General features: G+C 45.7%; 1 protein-coding gene across 3 annotated transcripts in view; it reads left to right on the top strand.

The window, feature by feature from the left end:
- The window catches only part of hnrnpul1 (heterogeneous nuclear ribonucleoprotein U-like 1), a 35,076-nt gene that overhangs the window by 8,055 nt on the left and 2,021 nt on the right, over positions 1–25,000 (top strand). For 2 of the 3 annotated variants that reach the window (XM_071360241.1, XM_071360243.1), the window contains 10 exons: positions 661–734; positions 3,907–4,046; positions 6,190–6,289; positions 6,433–6,545; positions 8,366–8,635; positions 13,210–13,332; positions 13,561–13,689; positions 15,111–15,279; positions 21,465–21,755; positions 22,331–22,482. In XM_071360241.1, the coding sequence (XP_071216342.1) occupies positions 661–734; positions 3,907–4,046; positions 6,190–6,289; positions 6,433–6,545; positions 8,366–8,635; positions 13,210–13,332; positions 13,561–13,689; positions 15,111–15,279; positions 21,465–21,755; positions 22,331–22,482 (1,561 nt within the window). The remainder of the gene's footprint in view (positions 1–660; positions 735–3,906; positions 4,047–6,189; positions 6,290–6,432; positions 6,546–8,365; positions 8,636–13,209; positions 13,333–13,560; positions 13,690–15,110; positions 15,280–21,464; positions 21,756–22,330; positions 22,483–25,000) is intronic. The other variant, XM_071360242.1, reaches the window with a different exon arrangement.

The raw sequence follows: 25,000 nt of genomic DNA, 5'->3' as shown, positions 1-25,000 counted from the left end.
CTCTGCCTTGGTCTCTATCTCACCTGGGTCCTGTTCAGTAGATACTAAACGGGGGGAAACCTTTTGAAACAGAGGAGGTAGTAGGTACTACCTTTGCTGCTATAAGAATGTCTCCGGTATCATTTCATGCCTACTGAACACATCCCTGTTCTTGGTAGTTTGGTAAAAGTTAGTTATGTCCCTAACTAAAAAACAGGACCGCAAAGAGTTCTAAACGCTTAGTTTGGTCCAGTGCTGTGATTGGAGGACTAACCTGTCATTCTTCAGTCCAGTGCTGTGATTGGAGGACTAACCTGTCATTCTTCAGTCCAGTGCTGTGATTGGAGGACTAACCTGTCATTCTTCAGTCCATTGCTGGGATTGTAGGACTTACCTGTCAGTCTTCACTGCTGTGATTGGAACACTAACCTGTTAGTTTTCAGTCTGGTGCTGTGATTGGAAGACTAACCTGTCAGTCTTCAGTCCAGTGCTGTGATTGGTGGACTAACCTGTCATTCTTCAGTCCATTGCTGGGATTGTAGGACTAACCTGTCAGTCTTCAGTGCTATGATTGGAAGACTAACCTGTTAGTTTTCAGTCCAGTGCTGTGATTGGAAGACTAACCTGTCAGTCTTCAGTCCAGTGCTGTGATTGGAGGACTAACCTGTCAGTCTTGTACAGGTCCCGGTCGCCCCAGCCCCCTGCTGAAGAGGAGGACGAGGACTTTGATGACACTTTGGTGGCTCTGGACACATGTGAGTAACATCTGAGGACTCCAGTTGAAACTAGGTATTCACAGAAGTCATTCATGATTGTGAACGTAGTAACAAAGGTCATAAATTGAGCTGCACGATTGCGTTAGCCTCTCCTCGTTGCAGTGACTTTTCATGTCATGGTTTAATGGTTTTCCTTGCCTTAATTTACTTGACATTTTAATTAGAGGTTGACCGATTATGGTTTTTAAACCCCGATACCGACAATTGTAGGACCAAAAAAAGCTGATACCGATTAATCGGTCGATTTTTACATATATATATATATTTGTAATAATGACAATTACAACAATACTGAATGAACACTTTTAGTTTAACTTAATATAATACATAAATAAAATCAATTTAGTCTGAAATAAATAATAAAACATGTTCAATTAGGTTTAAATAATGCAAAAACACAGTGTTGGAGAAGAAAGTAAAAGTGCAATATGTGCCATGTAAAAAAGCTAACGTTTAAGTTCCTTGCTCAGAACATATGAAGGCTGGTGGTTCCTTTTAACATGAGTCTTCAATATTCCCAGGTAAGAAGTTTTATGTTGTAGTTATTATAGGATTTATAGGACTATTTCTCTCTATACGATTTGTATTTCATATATCTTTGACTATTGGATGTTCTTATAGGCACTATAGTATTGGCAGCCTAATCTCGGGAGTTGATAGGCTTGAAGTCATAAACAGCTCAATGCTTGAAGCACAGCGAAGAGCTGCTGGCAAACGCAGGAAAGTGCTGTTTGACTGAATGCTTACGAGCCTGCTGCTGCCTACCACCACTCAGTCAGACTGCTCTATCAAATATCAAATCATAGACTTAATTATAATATAATAAACACACAGAAATACGAGCCTTAGGTCATTAATATGGTCAAATCCGGAAACTATCATTTTGAAAATAAACCGTTTATCTACATATTGCTGTTACATTGCAGAACCGTCAATGTTATGTCATAATTATGTAAAATTCTGGCAAATTAATTACGGTCTTTGTTTGGAAGAAACGGTCTTCACACAGTTCGCAACGAGCCAGGCGGCCCAAACTGCTGCATATACCCCGACTCTGCTTGCAAGAGAAGTGACACAATTTCCCTAGTTAATATTGCCTTCTAACATGAATTAATTTTAACTAAATATGTAGGTTGAAAAATATATACTTGTGTATTGATTTAAAGAAAGGCATTGGTGTTTATGGTTCAGTACATTGGTGCAACGACAGTGCTTTGTTCTCGAATGCCCTTTTGTTAAATCATCACCCGTTTGGCGAAGTTGAAGTAGGCTGTGATTCGATGATAAATTAACAGTCACCGCATTGATTATATGCAACGCAGGACAAGCTAGTTAAACTAGTAATATCATCAACCATGTGTAGTTAACTAGTGATTATGTTAAGATTGATTGTTTTTTTATAAGATAAGTTTAATGCTAGCTAGCAACTTGCCTTGGCTCCTTGCAGCACTCGCGTAACAGATGGTCATTCTGCCACACAGTCTCCTCGTGGATTGCAATGTAATCGGCCATAATCGCAGTCCAAAAATGCAGATTACCGATTGTTATGAAAACTTGAAATCGGCCCAAATTAATCAGCCGATTAAACGGTCGACCTCTAAATTTGATGTTTCTCTAATTTGGATGTTTATATACATAAAAGAATGTGAACACCCCTTCAAATGAGGGGATTCGGCTATTTCAGCCACACCCGTTGCTGACAGGTGTATTAAAACGAGCACACAGCCATGCAATCTCCATAGACAAACATTGGCAGTAGAATGGCCTTACTGAAGAGCTCAGTGACTTTCAAGGTGGCACCGTCATAGGATGCCACCTTTCCAACAAGTCATTTTGAAGTAGAAACGTCTAGGAGCAACAACGGCTCAGCCACAAAGTGGTAGGCCACACAAGCTCACAGAACGGGACCGCCGAGTGCTGAAGCGCGTAAAAATCGTCTGTCCTCGGTTGCAACACTCACTACTGAGTTCCAAACTGCCTCTGGAAGCAACATCAGCACAATAACTGTTCCTCGAGTGCTTCATGAAATGAGTTTCCATGGCAGAGCAGCCACACACAAGCCTAAGATCACCATGTGCAATGCCAAGCATCGGCTGGAGTGGTGTAAAGCTCGCCACCATTGGACTCTGGAGCAGTGGAAACGCGTTCTCTGTAGTGATGAATCACGCTTCACCATCTGGCAGCCTGACGGACGAATCTGGGTTTGGTAGATGCCAGGAGAACGCTAACTGCCCTGATGCATAGTGCCAACTGTAAAGTTTGGTGGAGGAGGGGGCTGTTTTTCATGGTTCGGGCCCTTTAGTTCCAGTGACGGGACTACAGCATACAATGACATTCTAGACGATTCTGTCCCAAATTTGTGGCAAAAGTTTGAGGAAGGCTCTTTCCTATTTCAACATGACAGTGCCCCCCCGTGCATAAAGCGAGGTGTCACACCCTAATCTTCTTCACCTGTGTTGCGCTTGTCTCCTCCTCCCCCACCAGGTGTCCTCTATTTCCCCCATTACCCCTTGTGTATTTATACCTGTTTGTCAGTTGCCAGTTTGTCTCGTCTTGTCAATCTCTTACCATCATGTTTCCTGTTTCTCTTGCTCTCAACTGTGTCTTTACTAGTCTTCCCCGGATCTGACCTTTCTGCCTGTCCTGACCCTGTTTGACCCTGCCTTGGATTTACGAACCGCTGCCTGCCCTTTGTCTGCACCTTTGTATAATAAATATTGAGACTATCGGAAACTATTCGCCTCCTGTGTCTGCATCTGGGTCATATCCTGAGTCGTGATACGAGGTCCATACAGAAATGGTTTGTCGAGATCATTGTGGAAGAACTTGACTGGCCTGCACAGAGTCCTGACCTCAACCCCATCGAACACCTTTGGGATGAATTGGAATGTCGACTGCGAGCCAGGTCTAATCGCCCAACATCAGTGCCTGACCTCACTAATGCTCTTGTGGCTGAATGGAAGCAAGTCCCTGCAGCAATGTTCCAACATCTAGTGGAAAGCCTTCCCAGAAGAGTGGAGGCTGTTATAGCAGCAAAGGGGGGGACCAACTCCATATTAATGCCCATGATTTTGGAATTAAATGTTTGACGAGCAGGTGTCCACATACTTTTGGTCATGTAGTGTATTTATCTCTCTCTCGTGTCCCACAGATAACTGTGACCTCCACTTCAAGGTGTCTCGTGATCATTACAGCGGCTACCCTCTGACCGTGGAGGGCTTTGCCTACCTCTGGGCCGGAGCTAGAGCATCCTACGGAGTCAGCAAGGGGAAGGTCTGCTACGAGATGAAGGTAACGGAGAGAGAGAAACAAAACCATAGGTCGAATCCCTAATTACAGCCTACTCCCTCTATAGTGCACTACTTTTGACCTGGTGTAGTGATGTATCAGCTGTGATCCCTTTAGTAAATGATCGATCACTATGCAAGTAACGATAATGACCGATCACTATGTAAGTAACGATAATGACCGATCACTATGTAAGTAACGATAATGACCGATCACTATGTAAGTAATGATAATGACCGATCACTATGTAAGTAACGATAATGACCGATCACTATGTAAGTAACGATAATGACCGATCACTATGTAAGTAACGATAATGACCGATCACTATGTAAGTAATGATAATGACCGATCACTATGTAAGTAATGATAATGACCGATCACTGTGTAAGTAACGATAATGACCGATCACTATGTAAGTAGCAATAATGACCGATCACTATGTAAGTAACGATAATGACCGATCACTACGTAAGTAACGATAATGACCGATCACTACGTAAGTAACGATAATGACCGATCACTATGTAAGTAATGATAATGACCGATCACTGTGTAAGTAACGATAATGACCGATCACTATGTAAGTAACGATAATGACCGATCACTACGCAAGTAACGATAATGACCGATCACTACGTAAATAACGATAATGACTGATCACTACGTACGTCACGATAATGACCGATCACTATGTAAATAATGAGTGAACATTCCATCACACCATAGAGTACAACAATAGTATCTGCTTCTCAGAACAGGATGTACACATTATACACATTAACAGGATGTACACATTTTATACATTAACAGGATGTACACATTATACACATTAACAGGATGTACACATTTTATACATTAACAGGATGTACACATTTTACACATTAACAGGATGTACACATTATACACATTAACAGGATGTACACATTATACACATTAACAGGATGTACACATTATACACATTAACAGGATGTACACATTATACACATTAACAGGATGTACACATTATACACATTAACAGGATATATTTGATGAGGGATCATTTGACATTCACTTCACGATAAACTGCCATGTGACTTGTCAAACCCTTGGCTAGTGGAGTCTCCGTCTGGACTCCCAAATGGCACCCTAGTCCCTTAATAGTGCACATGGGCCTTGGTCAAAAGAAGTGCACTATCTAGGGAATATGGTTCTATAGGGCCCTGGTCTAAAGTAGTGCACTATCTAGGGAATATGGTTCTATAGGGCCCTGGTCTAAAGTAGTGCACTATCTAGGGAATATGGTTCTATAGGCCCTGGTCTAAAGTAGTGTACTATATAGGGAATAGGGACCTGTCTGTCTCTCCTACTGACCTGTCTTCCTCTCGTACTGACCTGTCTTCCTCTCCTACTGACCTGTCTTCCTCTCCTACTGACCTGTCTTCCTCTCCTACTGACCTGTCTGTCTCTCCTACTGACCTGTCTGTCTCTCCTACTGACCTGTCTGTCTCTCCTACTGACCTGTGTCTCTCCTACTGACCTGTCTGTCTCTCCTACTGACCTGTCTGTCTCTCTCTACTGACCTATCTTCCTCTCCTACTGACCTGTCTTCCTCTGCTACTGACCTGTCTTCCTCTGCTACTGACCTGTCTGTCTTTCCTACTGACCTGTCTGCCTCTCCTACTGACCTGTCTTCCTCTGCTACTGACCTGTCTGTCTTTCCTACTGACCTGTCTGTCTCTCCTACTGACCTGTCTGTCTCTCCTACTGACCTGTGTCTCTCCTACTGACCTGTCTGTCTCTCCTACTGACCTCTCTGTCTCTCTCTACTAACCTGTCTGTCTCTCTCTACTGACCTGTCTGTCTCTCCTACAAATCTGTCTGTCTCTACTACTAACTTGTCTGTCTCTCCTACTAACCTGTCTCTCTCTACTAACCTATCTGTCTCTCCTACTAACCTGTCTGTCTCTCCTACTAACCTGTCTGTCTCTCCTACTAACCTGTCTGGCTCTGTCTACTGACCTGCCTGTCTTTCCTACTGACCTGTCTGTCTCTCCTACTGACCTGTCTGTCTCCTACTGACCTGTCTGTCTCTCCTACTGACCTGTCTGTCTCTCCTACTGACCTGTCTGTCTCACCTACTGACCTGTCTGTCTCTCTGCTGTAGATCTTTGAGGAGATAGCTGTGAAGCACCTCCCGTCCTCTGAGCCTGATCCCCATGTGGTCCGGATAGGATGGTCCCTGGACTCCTGCAGCACACAGCTGGGTAAGGACAACACAGACATGAACACATGTGGACAAACACACACGTACAGGCACGCACAACACACACGCACGCACGCACTCCCGCCACACACGCGTGCGGACGGACGGACACGCTGTTTGACGTGTAGCCTCGGTATATTCCAGGCGAGGAAGCGTTTTCGTTTGGATACGGAGGAACAGGAAAAAAATCCTCTGACTGTAAGTTTGAAGACTACGGAGAGAAGTTTGGAGAGAATGATGTCATCGGCTGTTTCATTGTGAGTAATACTTTGTTGTTGTATTGTCTACAGTGATAGTCCCATTACTAGCTATAAGGATTATATACTAATATTATATACTAATATAATATAATTGTGAGTAAACCGATTGTAGCCAAGAGGCTCAAAATATCCTTCCCCCTCTTCTGTCTCAGGACGGCAGTGAGGAGCTTTGGCTTAGTGGAGCTAGTTCATTAGTAAGATAGCTATTTAAAAAAGATCTGTTTATTCTCTCAGGACTTTGACTCTGCTGAGGGAGGTGGAGATTGTTAGTAGAGTTAGTATGGTAGAGTTAGTTAGTTAGTAGAGTTAGTTAGTTAGTAGAGTTAGTTAGTTAGTAGATTTAGTTAGTTAGTAGAGTTAGTAGATTTAGTTAGTTAGTAGAGTTAGTTAGTTAGTAGATTTAGTTAGTTAGAGTTAGTTAGTTAGTAGAGTTAGTTAGTTAGTATAGTTAGTAGATTTAGTTAGTTAGTAGAGTTAGTTAGTTAGTAGAGTCAGTTAGTTAGTAGAGTTAGTTAGTAGAGTTAGTATATTTAGTTAGTTAGTAGAGTTAGTTAGTTAGTAGATTTAGTTAGTTAGTAGAGTTAGTTAGTTAGTATATTTAGTTAGTTAGTAGAGATAGTTAGTAGAGATAGTATATTTAGTTAGTTAGTAGAGTTAGTTAGTTAGTAGATTTAGTTAGTTAGTAGAGTTATTTAGTTAGTAGAGTTAGTTAGTTAGTAGAGTTAGTTAGTAGAGTTAGTTAGTTAGTTAGTAGAGTTAGTTAGTTAGTAGAGTTAGTTAGTTAGTAGAGTTAGTTAGTTAGTAGATTTAGTTAGGTAGTTAGTAGATTTAGTTTGTTAGTAGAGTTAGTTAGTTAGTTAGTTAGTAGATTTAGTTAGTTAGTAGAGTTAGTTAGTTAGTAGAGTTAGTAGATTTAGTTAGTTAGTAGAGTTAGTTAGTTAGTAGATTTAGTTAGTTAGTAGATTTAGTATATTTAGTTAGTTAGTAGAGTTAGTTAGTTAGTATAGTTAGTTGTTAGAGTTGGTTAGTTAGTAGATTTAGTTAGTTAGTAGAGTTAGTAGATTTAGTTAGTTAGTTGTTAGAGTTGGTTAGTTAGTAGATTTAGTTAGTTAGTAGTTAGTTAGTTAGTAGAGTTAGTTAGTTAGTAGAGTTAGTTAGTAGAGTTAGTTAGTTAGTTAGTAGATTTAGTTAGTTAGTAGAGTTAGTTAGTTAGTAGAGTTAGTTAGTTAGTAGATTTAGTTTGTTAGTAGAGTTAGTTAGTTAGTTAGTATATTTAGTTAGTTAGTAGAGTTAGTAGAGTTAGTAGAGTTAGTTAGTTAGTAGAGTTAGTTAGTTAGTAGAGTTAGTTAGTAGAGTTAGTATATTTAGTTAGTTAGTAGAGTTAGTTAGTTAGTAGATTTAGTTAGTTAGTAGAGTTAGTATATTTAGTTAGTTAGTAGAGTTAGTTAGTTAGTATAGTTAGTTGTTAGAGTTGGTTAGTTAGTAGATTTAGTTAGTTAGTAGAGTTAGTAGATTTAGTTAGTTAGTTGTTAGAGTTGGTTAGTTAGTAGATTTAGTTAGTTAGTAGAGTTAGTTAGTTAGTATAGTTAGTTAGTTACATAGTTCAGCAGAGAGCCTTTAAACTTTATTATTCCCACAGGACTTTGACGCTGGCGGTGAGGATGTGGAGATGATTAGAGTTAGTATAGTTAGTTGACTTAGTTAGTTTAACATAACTTTATTATTCCCACAGGACTTTGACGCTGGCGGTGAGGAGGTGGAGATGATTAGAGTTGTAGTTAGTTAATTCGTTTAACATAACTTTATTATTCCCACAGGACTTTGACGCTGGCGGTGAGGAGGTGGAGATAGCGTTCTCTAAGAACGGGGTGTGGCTAGACGTGGGGTTCCGGGCGTCGAGGGAGGAGCTGGCGGGGCGCCCCCTGTTCCCCCACGTCCTGGTGAAGAACTGTGCCATCGAGTTTAACTTCGGCCAGAAGGAGGAGCCCTTCCACTCCCCTCCGGAGGGGTTCAGGTTCATCCAGACTCTGGGTATTGAAGACAGGACTAGAGGGGCTGTAGGACCAGCCAGCAAGGCTGACTGTGAGGTATGGATACTATACACTACTATACAGTACTACTATACAGTACTACTACTAGACAGTACTACTATTATACAGTACTGTTATACTATACAGTACTACCACTATACAGTGCTATTATACAGTACTGCTATAGTATACAGTACTACCACTATACAACAGTACTACTACTATACAGTACTACTATACAGTACTACTACTATACAGTGCCACTACTATACAGTACTACTATACTATACAGTACTACTACTATACCGTACTACTATACAGTACTACTACTATACAGTACTACTATAATATGCAGTACTACTATACTATACAGTACTACCACTATACAACAGTACTACTACTATACAGTACTACTATACAGTACTACTACTATACAGTACTACTATACAGTACTACTACTATACAGTACCACTACTATACAGTACTACTATACTATACAGTACTACTATACTATACAGTACTACTATGATACCGTACTACTATACAGTACTACTACTATACAGTACTACTATACTATACAGTACTACTATACTATACAGTACTACTACTATACAGTACTACTATAATATGCAGTACTACCACTATACAGTACTACTATACTATACAGTACTACTACTATACAGTACTATTATACTACTATACAATACAGCACTACTACTATACAATACTACTATACTATTCAGTACTACCACCATACAGTACTGCTACTATACTGTGCCAATACTATACAGTGCTACTATACTATACAGCACTACTACTATACAGTACTGCTACTATACAGCACTACTATACTATACAGTACTACTATACTATACGGTACTACTACTATACAGCACTACTACTATACAGTACTGCTACTATACTGTACAAATACTATACAGTACTACTATACTATACGGTACTACTACTATACTGTACTACTACTATACAGTACTACTATACTATACGGTACTACTACTATACTGTACTACTACTACACAGTACTACTATACTATACAGTACTGCTACTATACTGTACAAATACTATACAGTACTACTATACTATACTGTACTACTCCTATACCGTACTACTATACAGTACTTCTATACTATATAGATCTACCACAACACCATGCAATACTACTAATATACTATACAGTACTACTACTATACAGTACTACTACTATACAGTACTACTATACTATGCAGTACTACTGCTATACTATACAGTGTTACTTTACAGTACTGCTATACTATATAGTACCACTACTACACTATGCAATACTACTAATATACTATACAGTACTGCTATACTATATAGGGCCAGGATGATACCTGTATCGCAATATTTTTTCCATGCCAAAAATGGAAGCACGAAGCAGACCAAACTCTTTGGTCCTTTAAAAACCTGCTGTATATAACATATTGTGTGATATAGCTTGGAAAATATACTGAACAAAATTATAAATGCAACATGTAACAATTTCAATGATTTTACTGAGTTACAGTTCAAATAAGGAAATCAGACAATTTGAAATAAATAAATTAGGCCCTAATCTATGGATTTCACATGGCTGGGCAGGGGCACAGGACCACCCACTTGGGAGACTGGCCCACCCAATGTGGAGCAATGCCCAGCCAATCAGAATTAGTTTCTCCCCACATAAGGGCTTTATTACAGACAGAAATACTCCTCAGTTTCGTCAGCTCTCTGGTTGGCTGGTCTCAGACAATCACCCTCAGTATAAACTGATCTAACGTTGTACGTCTCTTAAAGCCTGTCTATCACCCTCAGTATAAACTGATCTGACGTTGTACATCTCTTAATAAAGCCTGTCCATCACCCTCAGTATAAACTGATCTGACGTTGTACATCTCTTAAAGCCTGTCTATCACCCTCAGTATAAACTGATCTCACGTTGTACATCTCTTAAAGCCTGTCCATCACCCTCAGTATAAACTGATCTGACGTTGTACATCTCTTAAAGCCTGTCCATCACCCTCAGCATAAACTGATCTGACGTTGTACATCTCTTAAAGCCTGTCTATCACCCTCAGTATAAACTGATCTGACGTTGTACATCTCTTAAAGCCTGTCTATCACCCTCAGTATAAACTGATCTGACGTTGTACATCTCTTAAAGCCTGTCCATCACTCTCAGCATAAACTGTCTTCTTCCTATTAAGTGGTGATTCTCGATGTTTTGATACCCAAGGCTTATTGTTAGGGAAGATTTTACAGGTTTTAGTAGGCACAACTGACTCTGACACAGAAGTTTACATTAGTCTGAAACAACATCTGTGAGTTCATCAAGATCAGAGCTGCTGTCCTCAAATACCTCCCACATAGTACAGTCAAAACACCCCTGGAGACCAAATACCTCCCACATAGTACAGTCAAAACACCCCTGGAGACCAAATACCTCCCACATAGTACAGTAAAAACTCCCTGGAGACTAAATACCTCCCACATAGTACAGTCAAAACACACCTGGAGACTAAATACCTCCCACATAGTACAGTCAAAACACCCCTGGAGACTAAATACCTCCCACATAGTACAGTCAAAACACCCCTGGAGACTAAATACCTCCCACATAGTACAGTCAAAACACCCTGGAGACTAAATACCTCCCACATAGTACAGTCAAAACACCCCTGGAGACTAAATACCTCCCACATAGTACAGTCAAAACACCCCTGGAGACTAAATACCTCCCACATAGTACAGTCAAAACACCCCTGGAGACAAGTGATACTGTTGTCCTTCCAGATCTGGACCGTTTTAACTGTGGGTTTCTCCCTCTCCAGGAGCTGACAGTAGGTTGGCCGGACGTAGTTTTAACTGTGGGTTTCTCCCTCTCCAGGAGGCGACAGTAGGTTGGCCGGACGTAGTTTTAACTGTGGGTTTCTCCCTCTCCAGGAGGCGACAGTAGGTTGGCCGGACGTAGTTTTAACTGTGGGTTTCTCCCTCTCCAGGAGGCGACAGTAGGTTGGCCGGACGTAGTTTTAACTGTGGGTTTCTCCCTCTCCAGGAGGCGACAGTAGGTTGGCCGGACGTAGTTTTAACTGTGGGTTTCTCCCTCTCCAGGAGCTGACAGTAGGTTGGCCGGACGTAGTTTTAACTGTGGGTTTCTCCCTCTCCAGGAGGCGACAGTAGGTTGGCCGGACGTAGTTTTAACTGTGGGTTTCTCCCTCTCCAGGAGCTGACAGTAGGTTGGCCTGAGGTAGTTTTAACTGTGGGTTTCTCCCTCTCCAGGAGGCGACAGTAGGTTGGCCTGAGGTAGACCACATTGTGGTCTGATGTCCCAAGGGGAAGTCTGGTGGTGGCAGAGAACGCATTTGGTATTGTCCCATAGCACAAGTCAAGAGTCCTATTTTTCCTAGTGTGACATTTCACATACTGGTTGGTATGTGCGCAGGACTTTGTGCAAAGTACAGTTGTTAAAATCCCCTAAAATAAATGTGGGTGTGTCGGGGGGAGATGGATTTCAGTTTCTGTGACAAGCAGAAACTCAAAACAGGGAAGTACCCGTGACTTGCTTCTTTGAGAAACGGTCCTCAGAACAGAATCAGAGATTACACTACAGCACTACTTTGCTAGCGCTGACTAGAATATGTTACGAGACTACGCCGATAACATCGACGAGCTTCACCACCTCTGTCTCCGGGCTTCGTTAGGAAATGCATTGGCGAACATTGTCCCCACAGTGGAGGTTCGCTGCATGCCCAATCAAAAGCCCTGGATTAACACAGAGGTCGGTGCTAAACTAAAGGACAGGACCTCCACACGAAGGGCTATTGCAGCCAACCCTGAGGCTACGGCTGAAGGAAGGAAGCCGTATACAAGAAGTCCTGCTACGACCTCCACAGAGCCATCAAACGAGCAAAAAGGACAATAAAGGAACAGGGTAGAATCCTATCATTGTAGCAGAGGAAGACCCAGCCATGATCTGCCCAATGAAGCTTTTCTACCAGACGAACTCAATGCCTTTTACGCACACGCTGCGACAAAAAGGACAAATTCTTATTTACAATGACGGCCCAGGAGCAGTGGGTTAACTGCCTTGTTCAGGGGGCAGAACGACAGATTTTTACCTTGTCAGCTCGGGGGATTCAATCTTGCAACTTTTCGGTGACTAGTCCAATTCTCTAACCACTAGGCTACCCTGCCGCCCCATAATGACTAAAATATAAATACAGTAATGTATATGTCTGCTGCAACGAGACAAAGAGTTTTGATCAGTTATGGAAATATAAGGGGTTAGAACACGTTGTTCACTGTTTTAAAAACAAGATGGAGAACCAGCTACAGGATGAACAATACCAGCGTTTTGGCTCAGGGACAGCCAACTAAAAAATTATTTAAAAAAAATAATATTGTTTTAAACTAGCGCTAGCTGATGCTATATAGCGAATCAATAATTGGAGTCAAAATATCGATATAATATCCAAAAATCTCCCAAAATAATATAATGATATGTAACGGTATCGACCCCCCCCATCGCTACGGGCTAGTTAAGCACATTTTCTACTAGCCGGGTCTGAAAAGTACTAGCCGCGGGCTAATTTTCATCCCTGTCTCTGTCTAGATCCTCATGATGGTGGGTCTGCCAGCCTGTGGCAAAACCACCTGGGCCTCAAAACATACTGAGAGTCACCCTGAGAAGAAATACAACACCCTGGGAACCAACGCCATCATGGAGAAGATGAAGGTAAGCCTTAGAACCCTTCATAACCTGTTATAACCTGTTATAACCTTTAGATCTCCGAGGTCACAGGTGGACTTCACAACCGATTCGACTAATTCAGCCCTTCACAATCTTCAATTTAGTCAACTAGAAGTTGAATGAGGTGTGTTATACTGCTAGGCTCGAGTGTGTTATCTAGTTATCTAAAAATAGATCCCCCCCCCCGTATAAGAGCTATGTCCTGTCTACCAGGTGATGGGTCTTCGTCGTCAGAAGAACTACTCTGGTCGTTGGGAAGTTCTGATCCAACAGGCCACTCAGTGTCTCAACCGCCTCATCCAGATCGCCGCGCGCAAGAGACGCAACTACATCCTGGACCAGGTACGGTAACCTACCCGCTTCCTCTGGACTACTTTCTGCTTCCTGTGTGTGTAATACGGCTCTGCTGACCTCTGATCTCTAATGAACTATTTATTTATCTTGCAGGTCATGTTGTGATGATAGAGTAGAAGAAACTGTGGTTGTTGACCATCTTGTTGCCATTTATACCGTCTTTGGTATTTTATAAGGAAAGCTGTTTAGTACGTTCTTCATGTTATCTTCCATCCGTCTCAGTATTATTCTGCTACGACCTTTTCTTGTTCTTTTACAGTATTTTATCCGTATTATTACTACAGTATTTTATACGTATTATTACTACAGTATTTTATACGTATTATTACTACAGTATTTTATACGTATTATTGCTACAGTATTTTATACGTATTATTACTACAGTATTTTATGTGTATCTATGCATCTGTAGTCCTGTTGACTTTGTAAAGATGTTTACAAACAGTAGAACTCTGCCTGGTGAGTAAAGACAAACAACTTATGTTGCTATGGTAACTATAACGAGACAGGCGACTGTCGACAGCCTTAATAATAAAACAGCTAGACTTTGTTTTCTGTTGTTAAATAAATTAACCCCTGAAGGTAAGTGAAAAAGGGGAGGAGACTAATCATTTTGAAGTTTCCAGAGAGATGTCGTTGCTGTGGTTACTAACGGTAAGTCAGTCTAACAGAGGTATCTGCCGGTAACCGTGGAAACCGTGAGTAGCAACAGGTAGGTTGTATCTGTGTGTGTGTGTGTCTACGGGACAGGAGGACGCCGTGACAACCAGGTAGGTACAGGTAAGTCAAAGGGGACCCTGGCAGGTGTAGATTCACATTTCCACTAGTGTCAGTCAATCATTGTTCAGATACATTGGGAATCAACCAGAGAACTGAATCATGGGGAGGGAATGTTTGAGGACATAAAGTTAACGACGAAACTCGTTTAAAACTGTAGTCGTTTTAGTACCACTTTGTAGTTGTCCCTCGATGGATGAGAATTTACAGTAAATATCCGCATTCATGATCAACGTTATCGTCTGCACGCCACACCTTTAACCAAATCTCAAGAAATGTTATCTTTAAAGATACAGTGCACCGTATAACAGCCAGGCTAGTTGTTTAAAGGGTCCCCTTCGCTCTGTGACAGTAACAGGACCTTGAAGAAGACGTGGAGAGGTGCAGTCTGGGAAGGTAGGTCTGTGGCTTGGGGAGAGAGAGTGAAATACCGCCCTCTAGCTAACCCACCCAAAGAGTAAAAACCTAAAAAACCAGCGTAAAACACCTCTCTACCTTCATTATTACAGGGTTCTGTTCCCGGCTTCCCTGCCAGAGGAAAACAAAGCCTGCCCATAACACAACAAGTAAACAACAACAAGTAAACAATAACAAACAGCCTTCTATCTCTTTCCTTGTGTCACCATTGCTAGACAAATGTATATGGATCAGCCCAGAGACGAAAAATGCGTCCTTTTGAGGGGTTTCAGCGCAAGGCTATTGTAATATGTCCCACGGAGGAGGACTTTAAAGAGCGAACGTTAAGACAAACTGATGAACAGGGGAAGGATGTGCCAGATCAGGCTGTGTTAGAAATGAAAGGTAGGAACAACCATGTGGAAACAAAACCAACCAACCAATTAAAAAAAAAAAAAAACAGATCTACTTTACTTTTTTCTATGTTTTTGTCTCTGAAATCAAATCTTGGAAGATGCTCTCCCCTGCCCCGCCCCCCAAACCCTGCCCCCCCCCGAACCCCTGCCCCGCCCCCCAAACCCTGCCCCCTCCGAACCCCTGCCCCGCCCCCCAACACCCTGCCTCCTTCCCTGCCTCCCCCCCAACCCCCTGCCTCCCCCCAACCCCTGCCCCGTCCCCCTGCCTCCCCCCAACCCCTGCCTCCCCCCAACCCCTGCCCCGTCCCCCAACCCCTGCCTCCCCCCAAACCCCCTGCCCCCCATGCTTCCAGCCTCCGGACAGATTTAAGATGCAGTACCCTTTGAGCCTCCTGCCCCTCTATGTTGCCCCTGCCAATTAGACTACCCGCTGACCTGTTGCACTGTAAACTGAGGTTGTGCTCTAAATTGAAGTTGAACTAACTTACTGTCAACAAGTAGTGGACACTCAGTCTGGAAGGGCTGTTGACAAGCTATTGTCTGTTGTTGAGCTGACTCATGCTCAGACCAGCAGTTACGTGTCAGTACTTTTTGAAATCTGTTTTAAGAGCAGTGTTACGGCAGCACTTGGTTTGCAGTGGCTTTTCCTCCTCCTCTCCCCTCCTCCTCTCCCCTCCTCCTCTCCCCTCCTCCTCTCCCCTCCTCATCTCCCCTCCGTATCTCCCCTCCGTATCTCCCCTCCTCCTCTCCCCTCCTCCTCTCCCCTCCTCCTCTCCCCTCCTCATCTCCCCTCCGTATCTCCTCCCCTCCTCCTCTCCCCTCCTCCTCTCCCCTCCGTATCTCCTCCCCTCCTCCTCTCCCCTCCTCCTCTCCCCTCCTCATCTCCCCTCCGTATCTCCCCTCCGTATCTCCCCTCCTCCTCTCCCCTCCTCATCTCCCCTCCGTATCTCCCCTCCTCCTCTCCTCTCCGTATCTCCCCTCCTCCTCTCCCCTCCTCCTCTCCCCTCCTCCTCTCCCCTCCTCCTCTCCCCTCCTCATCTCCCCTCCGTATCTCCCCTCCTCCTCTCCCCTCCTCATCTCCCCTCCGTATCTCCCCTCCTCCTCTCCCCTCCTCCTCTCCCCTCCGTATCTCCTCTGTGTTCGCTTGAACAAATGTTTCCCCCAGAGAATTCTGGAGGTTGAATTTGTTCTGACTGCAGCAGCCAAACACCCAGTCTACAGAACCCTCCTACCCTCAGCCTACAGAACCCTCCTACCCTCAGCCTACAGAACCCCTCTACCCTCACCTACAGAACCCTCCTACCCTCACCCTACAGAACCCTTCTACCCTCAGCCTACAGAACCCTCCTACCCTCAGTCTACAGAACCCTCCTACCCTCAGCCTACAGAACCCTCCTACCCTCACCCTACAGAACCCTCCTACCCTCAGCCTACAGAACCCTCCTACTCTCAGTCTATAGAACCCTCCTACCCTCAGCCTATAGAACCCCTCTACCCTCAGTCTACAGAACCCTCCTACCCTCAGCCTACAGAACCCTCCTACCCTCAGCCTACAGAACCCTCTACCCTAAGCCTACAGAACCCTCCTACCCTCAGCCTACAGAACCCCTCTACCCTCAGTCTACAGAACCCTCCTACCCTCACCCTACAGAACCCTTCTACCCTCAGCCTACAGAACCCTCCTACCCTCAGTCTACAGAACCCTCCTACCCTCAGTCTACAGAACCCTCCTACCCTCAGCCTACAGAACCCTCCTACCCTCAGCCTACAGAACCCTCCTACCCTCAGTCTACAGAACCCTCCTACCCTCAGTCTACAGAACCCTCCTACCCTCAGTCTACAGAACCCTCCTACCCTCAGTCTACAGAACCCTCCTACCCTCAGCCTACAGAACCCTCCTACCCTCAGCCTACAGAACCCTCCTACACTCACCCTACAGAACCCTCCTACCCTCACCCTACAGAACCCTCCTACCCTCAGTCTACAGAACCCTCCTACCCTCACCCTACAGAACCCTCCTACCCTCAGTCTACAGAACCCTCCTACCCTCAGTCTACAGAACCCTCCTACCCTCAGCCTACAGAACCCTCCTACCCTCAGCCTACAGAACCCTCCTACCCTCAGACTACAGAACCCTCCTACCCTCAGCCTACAGAACCCTCCTACCCTCAGTCTACAGAACCCTCCTACCCTCAGCCTACAGAACCCTCCTACCCTCAGCCTACAGAACCCTCCTACCCTCAGCCTACAGAACCCTCCTACTCCCAGCCTACAGAACCCTCCTACTCCCAGCCTACAGAACCCTCCTACCCTCAGTCTACAGAACCCCTCTACCCTCAGTCTACAGAACCCTACTACCCTCACCCTACAGAACCCTCCTACCCTCAGTCTACAGAACCCTCCTACCCTCAGCCTACAGAACCCTCCTACTCCCAGCCTACAGAACCCTCCTACTCCCAGCCTACAGAACCCTCCTTCCCTCAGTCTACAGAACCCTCCTACCCTCAGCCTACAGAACCCTCCTACCCTCACCCTACAGAACCCTCCTACCCTCAGCCTACAGAACCCTCCTACCCTCAGTCTACAGAACCCTTCTACCCTCACCCTACAGAACCCTCCTACCCTCAGCCTACAGAAGCCTCCTACCCTCAGTCTACAGAACCCTCCTACCCTCAGCCTACAGAACCCTCCTACCCTCAGTCTACAGAACCCTCCTACCCTCAGTCTACAGAACCCTCCTACCCTCAGCCTACAGAACCCTTCTACCCTCAGCCTACAGAACCCTCCTACCCTCAGACTACAGAACCCTCCTACCCTCCGCCTACAGAACCCTCCTACCCTCAGCCTACAGAACCCTCCTACCCTCAGTCTACAGAACCCTCCTACCCTCAGTCTACAGAACCCTCCTACCCTCAGCCTACAGAACCCTCCTACCCTCACCCTACAGAACCCTCCTACCCTCAGCCTACAGAACCCTCCTACCCTCAGCCTACAGAACCCTTCTACCCTCAGTCTACAGAACCCTCCTACCCTCAGTCTACAGAACCCTCCTACCCTCAGTCTATAGAACCCTCCTACCCTCAGCCTACAGAACCCTCCTACCCTCAGCCTACAGAACCCTCCTACCCTCAGTCTACAGAACCCTTCTACCCTCAGCCTACAGAACCCTCCTACCCTCACCCTACTGAACCCTCCTACCCTCAGTCTACAGAACCCTCCTACCCTCAGCCTACAGAACCCTCCTACTCTCAGCCTATAGAACCCTCTTACCCTCAGTCTACAGAACCCTCCTACCCTCAGTCTACAGAACCCTCCTACCCTCAGCCTACAGAACCCTCCTACCCTCAGCCTACAGAACCCCTCTACCCTCAGTCTACAGAACCCTCCTACCCTCACCCTACAGAACCCTCCTACCCTCAGTCTACAGAACCCCTCTACCCTCAGTCTACAGAACCCTCCTACCCTCAGCCTACAGAAGCCTCCTACCCTCAGCCTACAGAACCCTCCTACCCTCAGCCTACAGAACCCTCCTACCCTCAGTCTACAGAACCCCTCTACCCTCAGTCTACAGAACCCTACTACCCTCACCCTACAGAACCCTCCTACCCTCAGTCTACAGAACCCTCCTACCCTCAGCCTACAGAACCCTCCTACTCCCAGCCTACAGGACCCTCCTACTCCCAGCCTACAGAACCCTCCTTCCCTCAGTCTACAGAACCCTCCTACCCTCACCCTACAGAACCCTCCTACCCTCAGCCTACAGAACCCTCCTACCCTCAGTCTACAGAACCCTTCTACCCTCACCCTACAGAACCCTCCTACCCTCAGCCTACAGAAGCCTCCTACCCTCAATCTACAGAACCCTCCTACCCTCAGCCTACAGAACCCTCCTACCCTCAGTCTACAGAACCCTCCTACCCTCAGTCTACAGAACCCTCCTACCCTCAGCCTACAGAACCCTTCTACCCTCAGCCTACAGAACCCTCCTACCCTCAGACTACAGAACCCTCCTACCCTCCGCCTACAGAACCCTCCTACCCTCAGCCTACAGAACCCTCCTACCCTCAGTCTACAGAACCCTCCTACCCTCAGCCTACAGAACCCTCCTACCCTCAGCCTACAGAACCCTTCTACCCTCAGTCTACAGAACCCTCCTACCCTCAGTCTACAGAACCCTCCTACCCTCAGCCTACAGAACCCTCCTACCCTCACCATACAGAACCCTCCTACCCTCAGCCTACAGAACCCTCCTACCCTCAGCCTACAGAACCCTTCTACCCTCAGTCTACAGAACCCTCCTACCCTCAGCCTACAGAACCCTCCTACCCTCACCCTACAGAACCCTCCTACCCTCAGCCTACAGAACCCTCCTACCCTCAGCCTACAGAACCCTTCTACCCTCAGTCTACAGAACCCTCCTACCCTCAGTCTACAGAACCCTCCTACCCTCAGCCTACAGAACCCTCCTACCCTCAGCCTACAGAACCCTCCTACCCTCAGTCTACAGAACCCTTCTACCCTCAGCCTACAGAACCCTCCTACCCTCAGCCTACAGAACCCCTCTACCCTCAGTCTACAGAACCCTCCTACCCTCAGCCTACACAGCCTATCCTCAACCTACACAGCATACCCTCAGCCTACAAAGCCTATCCTCAACCTACACAGCATACCCTCAGCCTACAAAGCCTATCCTCAGCCTACAAAGCCTATCCTCAGCCTACACAGCATACCCTCAGCCTACACAGCATACCCTCAGCCTACAAAGCCTACCCTCAGCCTACACAGCATACCCTCAGCCTTCACAGCATACCGTCAGCCTTCACAGCATACCCTCAGCCTACCCTGCCTACCCTCAGCCTACACAGCCTACCCTCAGCCTTCACAGCCTACCCTCAGCCTACAAAGCCTATCCTCAGCCTTCACAGCCTACCCTCCGCCTACAAAGCCTACCCTCAGCCTACAAAGCCTACCCTCAGCCTACAAAGCCTACCCTCAGCCTTCACAGCATACCCTCAGCCTACAAAGCCTATCCTCAGCCTACACAGCCTACCCTCAGCCTTCACAGCCTACCCTCAGCCTACAAAGCCTATCCTCAGCCTTCACAGCCTACCCTCCGCCTACAAAGCCTACCCTCAGCATACAAAGCCTACCCTCAGCCTTCACAGCCTACCCTCAGCCTTCACAGCATACCCTCAGCCTACAAAGCCTATCCTCAGCCTACAGAAGCCTCCTACCCTCAGTCTACAGAACCCTCCTACCCTCAGCCTACAGAACCCTCCTACCCTCAGCCTACAGAACCCTCCTACCCTCAGTCTACAGAACCCTCCTACCCTCAGCCTACACAGCCTATCCTCAACCTACACAGCATACCCTCAGCCTACAAAGCCTATCCTCAACCTACACAGCATACCCTCAGCCTACAAAGCCTATCCTCAGCCTACAAAGCCTATCCTCAGCCTACACAGCATACCCTCAGCCTACACAGCATACCCTCAGCCTACAAAGCCTACCCTCAGCCTACACAGCATACCCTCAGCCTTCACAGCATACCGTCAGCCTTCACAGCATACCCTCAGCCTACCCTGCCTACCCTCAGCCTACACAGCCTACCCTCAGCCTTCACAGCCTACCCTCAGCCTACAAAGCCTATCCTCAGCCTTCACAGCCTACCCTCCGCCTACAAAGCCTACCCTCAGCCTACAAAGCCTACCCTCAGCCTACAAAGCCTACCCTCAGCCTTCACAGCATACCCTCAGCCTACAAAGCCTATCCTCAGCCTACACAGCCTACCCTCAGCCTTCACAGCCTACCCTCAGCCTACAAAGCCTATCCTCAGCCTTCACAGCCTACCCTCCGCCTACAAAGCCTACCCTCAGCATACAAAGCCTACCCTCAGCCTTCACAGCCTACCCTCAGCCTTCACAGCATACCCTCAGCCTACAAAGCCTATCCTCAGCCTCCCTCCCTCCATCTCCTTCCTGTTCTTTCTCTTTTCTATGATTCTCCTCATCATTATGTGCTAATAATGTTTCTTTTCATTTTGTCTCCCGGTGGTGTTGGCTGATCTGGCCTCTCTCTCTCTCTTTCTCTCTCTCTATCTCCTGTCGTCCTGGACCGGTCCGTCTCCTCTCCATCTGTCTCTCTCGGTGGCCATCTCTCCATCCTGGCTTCCAGCCAACTTCTTGCTCCCTGAGCCGAGTGACTTCCTGGAGGAGGTGGTTTTTGTGGAGCTGCAGCGGGAAGAGGCTTACAAGCTGGTGAAGGGATACAACGAGGAGGGACGCGAGGCCGCCCCACCCCCCGACAAACGCAATGACAACCGTCCGGGAGGGTTCCGTGGCAACGGCGGAGGCTACCAGCGCTATGACGACCGTGGCGGGCCTCGCGGCGGCGAAGGATACCAGAGCAGAGACACAGGCGCAGGGGGATACAGAAGGGGTAAGGAAGGAACAGACTCCTCCTCAGGTCAGTCACTCACAATTTTCCCCTGAAGTGTGCATTCATACACTCTCCTTGAAGTGTGCATTCGTACACTCTCCCTGAAGTGTGCATTCATACACTCTCCCTGAAGTGTGCATTCGTACACTCTCCCTGAAGTGTGCATTCGTACACTCTCCCTGAAGTGTGCATTCGTACACTCTCCCTTAAGTGTGCATTCATACACTCTCCCTGAAGTGTGCATTCGTACACTCTCCCTGAGGTGTGCATTCGTACACTCTCCTTGAAGTGTGCATTCGTACACTCTCCCTGAAGTGTGCATTCGTACACTCCCTGAAGTGTGCATTCGTACACTCTCCCTGAAGTGTGCATTCGTACACTCTCCCTGAAGTGTGCATTCGTACACTCTCCCTGAAGTGTGCATTCGTACACTCTCCCTGAAGTGTGCACTAGTACACTCTCCCTGAGAGAGGAAGGGACTGATTTAGGGTGGTTGTTGCTTACACCAATCCACTGCTTTTCACCGTGTGTGTGTGTGCCAGGCCCTGCTCTAAGAGATGTCCCTGCTATTCAGAATGTCTGTATGTCTCGCTATGTTTCAGGCAACAACCGCGGCGGCTACAACAGCAACCGCTGGGGTGGGAACGGTAACTACCGTGAGGGGGGGTCGGCCCCGAGGGGAGGGTACAACCGCAACCAACAGTCAGGAGGCTACAACCGCCCGGCGCCCTACAGCAAGGGGGGATACAACCAGGTAACCATGGATACACCTGCTGTCTGTCTCTCTGCACATTAATGGAGAGGATATGAGTTTTACCTGAGCAGGAAAAACTCTGTGCCATAGTAATAGCCCATCAACTAACACCTAGAGGTTTTCCTGGTCAGGTGAAATAGTCAGGAAAAACTCCTGGCACTAACAATGTGCTATGAATCAGGGTCCGACAAAAATTATAGCCAGCAGGGCCGGGCCAGTAGCTTCTCAGCACATTTAGGCCATCCAGTCGAACATTTACCTGCTCTGTCGCAGTCTACCGATTTGAAAACCATTGAAGACTACATGTTAGAAAAGTCATGCTATTTGTATATGAGCACGATGATTAGCCATTCATTCATCTACGCTCATCGCGAGTCGCCACTTCTCGAGCAGGATGTGAGTTGATGCCCCCCCACACGGCGGGAGAGGAAAAAGAAGAGCCCGTCAATCAATCTATTCACTGAGCTTATTAAAGGGAAAGTGATTTACAAACGTAAACCTTCAATAGTGAACATACTCGCAATACGCTGTTGATAGTCTGCAAAATGAAAGCTATAAAAATAGACCTAGCATTCGTCTTAGCTGGACTACTGTAGCCAGATTTATATATGTTTTGAAAAGTACTTCTCTTAAAGGGGCAACGTCCTATTTTGACATTTACATACTTTAGAAACAAACGTGAAGGCCGTTCTAAATGCAATTTTAAACGATAAGAGTAATGTTTTACATATTTACCATAATAACCAAATGTAGCATAAACTACCCCAGGACCCTACTGTATTAATAAACTACCCCAGGACCCTGCTGTATTAATAAACTACCCCAGGACCCTGCTGTATTAATAAACTACCCCAGGACCCTGCTGTATTAATAAACTACCCCAGGACCCTACTTTATTAATAAACTACCCCAGGACCCTACTGTATTAATAAACTACCCCAGGACCCTGCTGTATTAATAAACTACCCCAGGACCCTACTGTATTAATAAACTACCCCAGGACCCTGCTGTATTAATAAACTACCCCAGGACCCTACTGTATTAATAAACTACCCCAGGACCCTACTGTATTAATAAACTACCCCAGGACCCTGCTGTATTAATAAACTACCCCAGGACCCTACTGTATTAATAAACTACCCCAGGACCCTACTGTATTAATAAACTACCCCAGGACCCTACTGTATTAATAAACTACCCCAGGACCCTGCTGTATTAATAAACTACCCCAGGACCCTACTGTATTAATAAACTACCCCAGGACCCTGCTGTATTAATAAACTACCCCAGGACCCTGCTGTATTAATAAACTACCCCAGGACCCTACTGTATTAATAAACTACCCCAGGACCCTACTGTATTAATAAACTACCCCAGGACCCTGCTGTATTAATAAACTACCCCAGGACCCTACTGTATTAATAAACTACCCCAGGACCCTACTTTATTAATAAACTACCCCAGGACCCTACTGTATTCATTAACTACCCCAGGACCCTACTGTATTAATAAACTACCCCAGGACCCTACTGTATTAATAAACTACCCCAGGACCCTACTGTATTAATAAACTACCCCAGGACCCTACTGTATTAATAAACTACCCCAGGACCCTGCTGTATTCATAAACTACCCCGGGACCCTACTGTATTAGTAAACTACCGCAGGACCCTGCTGTATTAATAAACTACCCCAGGACCCTACTGTATTAATAAACTACCCCAGGACCCTACTGTATTAATAAACTACCCCAGGACCCTACTGTATTCATTAACTACCCCAGGACCCTACTGTATTAATAAACTACCCCAGGACCCTGCTGTATTCATAAACTACCCCGGGACCCTACTGTATTAGTAAACTACCGCAGGACCCTGCTGTATTAATAAACTACCCCAGGGCCCTACTGTATTAATAAACTACCCCAGGACCCTACTGTATTAATAAACTACCCCAGGACCCTACTTTATTAATAAACTACCCCAGGACCCTTCTGTATTAATAAACTACCCCAGGACCCTACTGTATTAATAAACTACCCCAGGACCCTACTGTATTAATAAACTACCCCAGGACCCTACTGTATTAATAAACTACCCCAGGACCCTACTGTATTAATAAACTACCCCAGGACCCTACTGTATTAATAAACTACCCCAGGACCCTACTGTATTAATAAACTACCCCAGGACCCTACTGTATTAATAAACTACCCCAGGACCCTACTGTATTAATAAACTACCCCAGGACCCTACTGTATTAATAAACTACCCCAGGGCCCTACTGTATTAATAAACTACCCCAGGACCCTACTGTATTAATAAACTACCCCAGGGCCCTACTGTATTAATAAACTACCCCAGGACCCTACTGTATTAATAAACTACCCCAGGACCCTACTGTATTAATAAACTACCCCAGGACCCTACTGTATTAATAAACTACCCCAGGACCCTACTGTATTAATAAACTACCCCAGGACCCTACTGTATTAATAAACTACCCCAGGACCCTACTG

This window comes from Salvelinus alpinus, chromosome 22 (assembly GCF_045679555.1).
Source record: "Salvelinus alpinus chromosome 22, SLU_Salpinus.1, whole genome shotgun sequence".
Lineage (NCBI taxonomy): Eukaryota > Metazoa > Chordata > Actinopteri > Salmoniformes > Salmonidae > Salvelinus > Salvelinus alpinus.
Note: the sequence above shows the minus strand (reverse complement) of the source record. Positions and strands in the feature narration are given on the sequence as shown.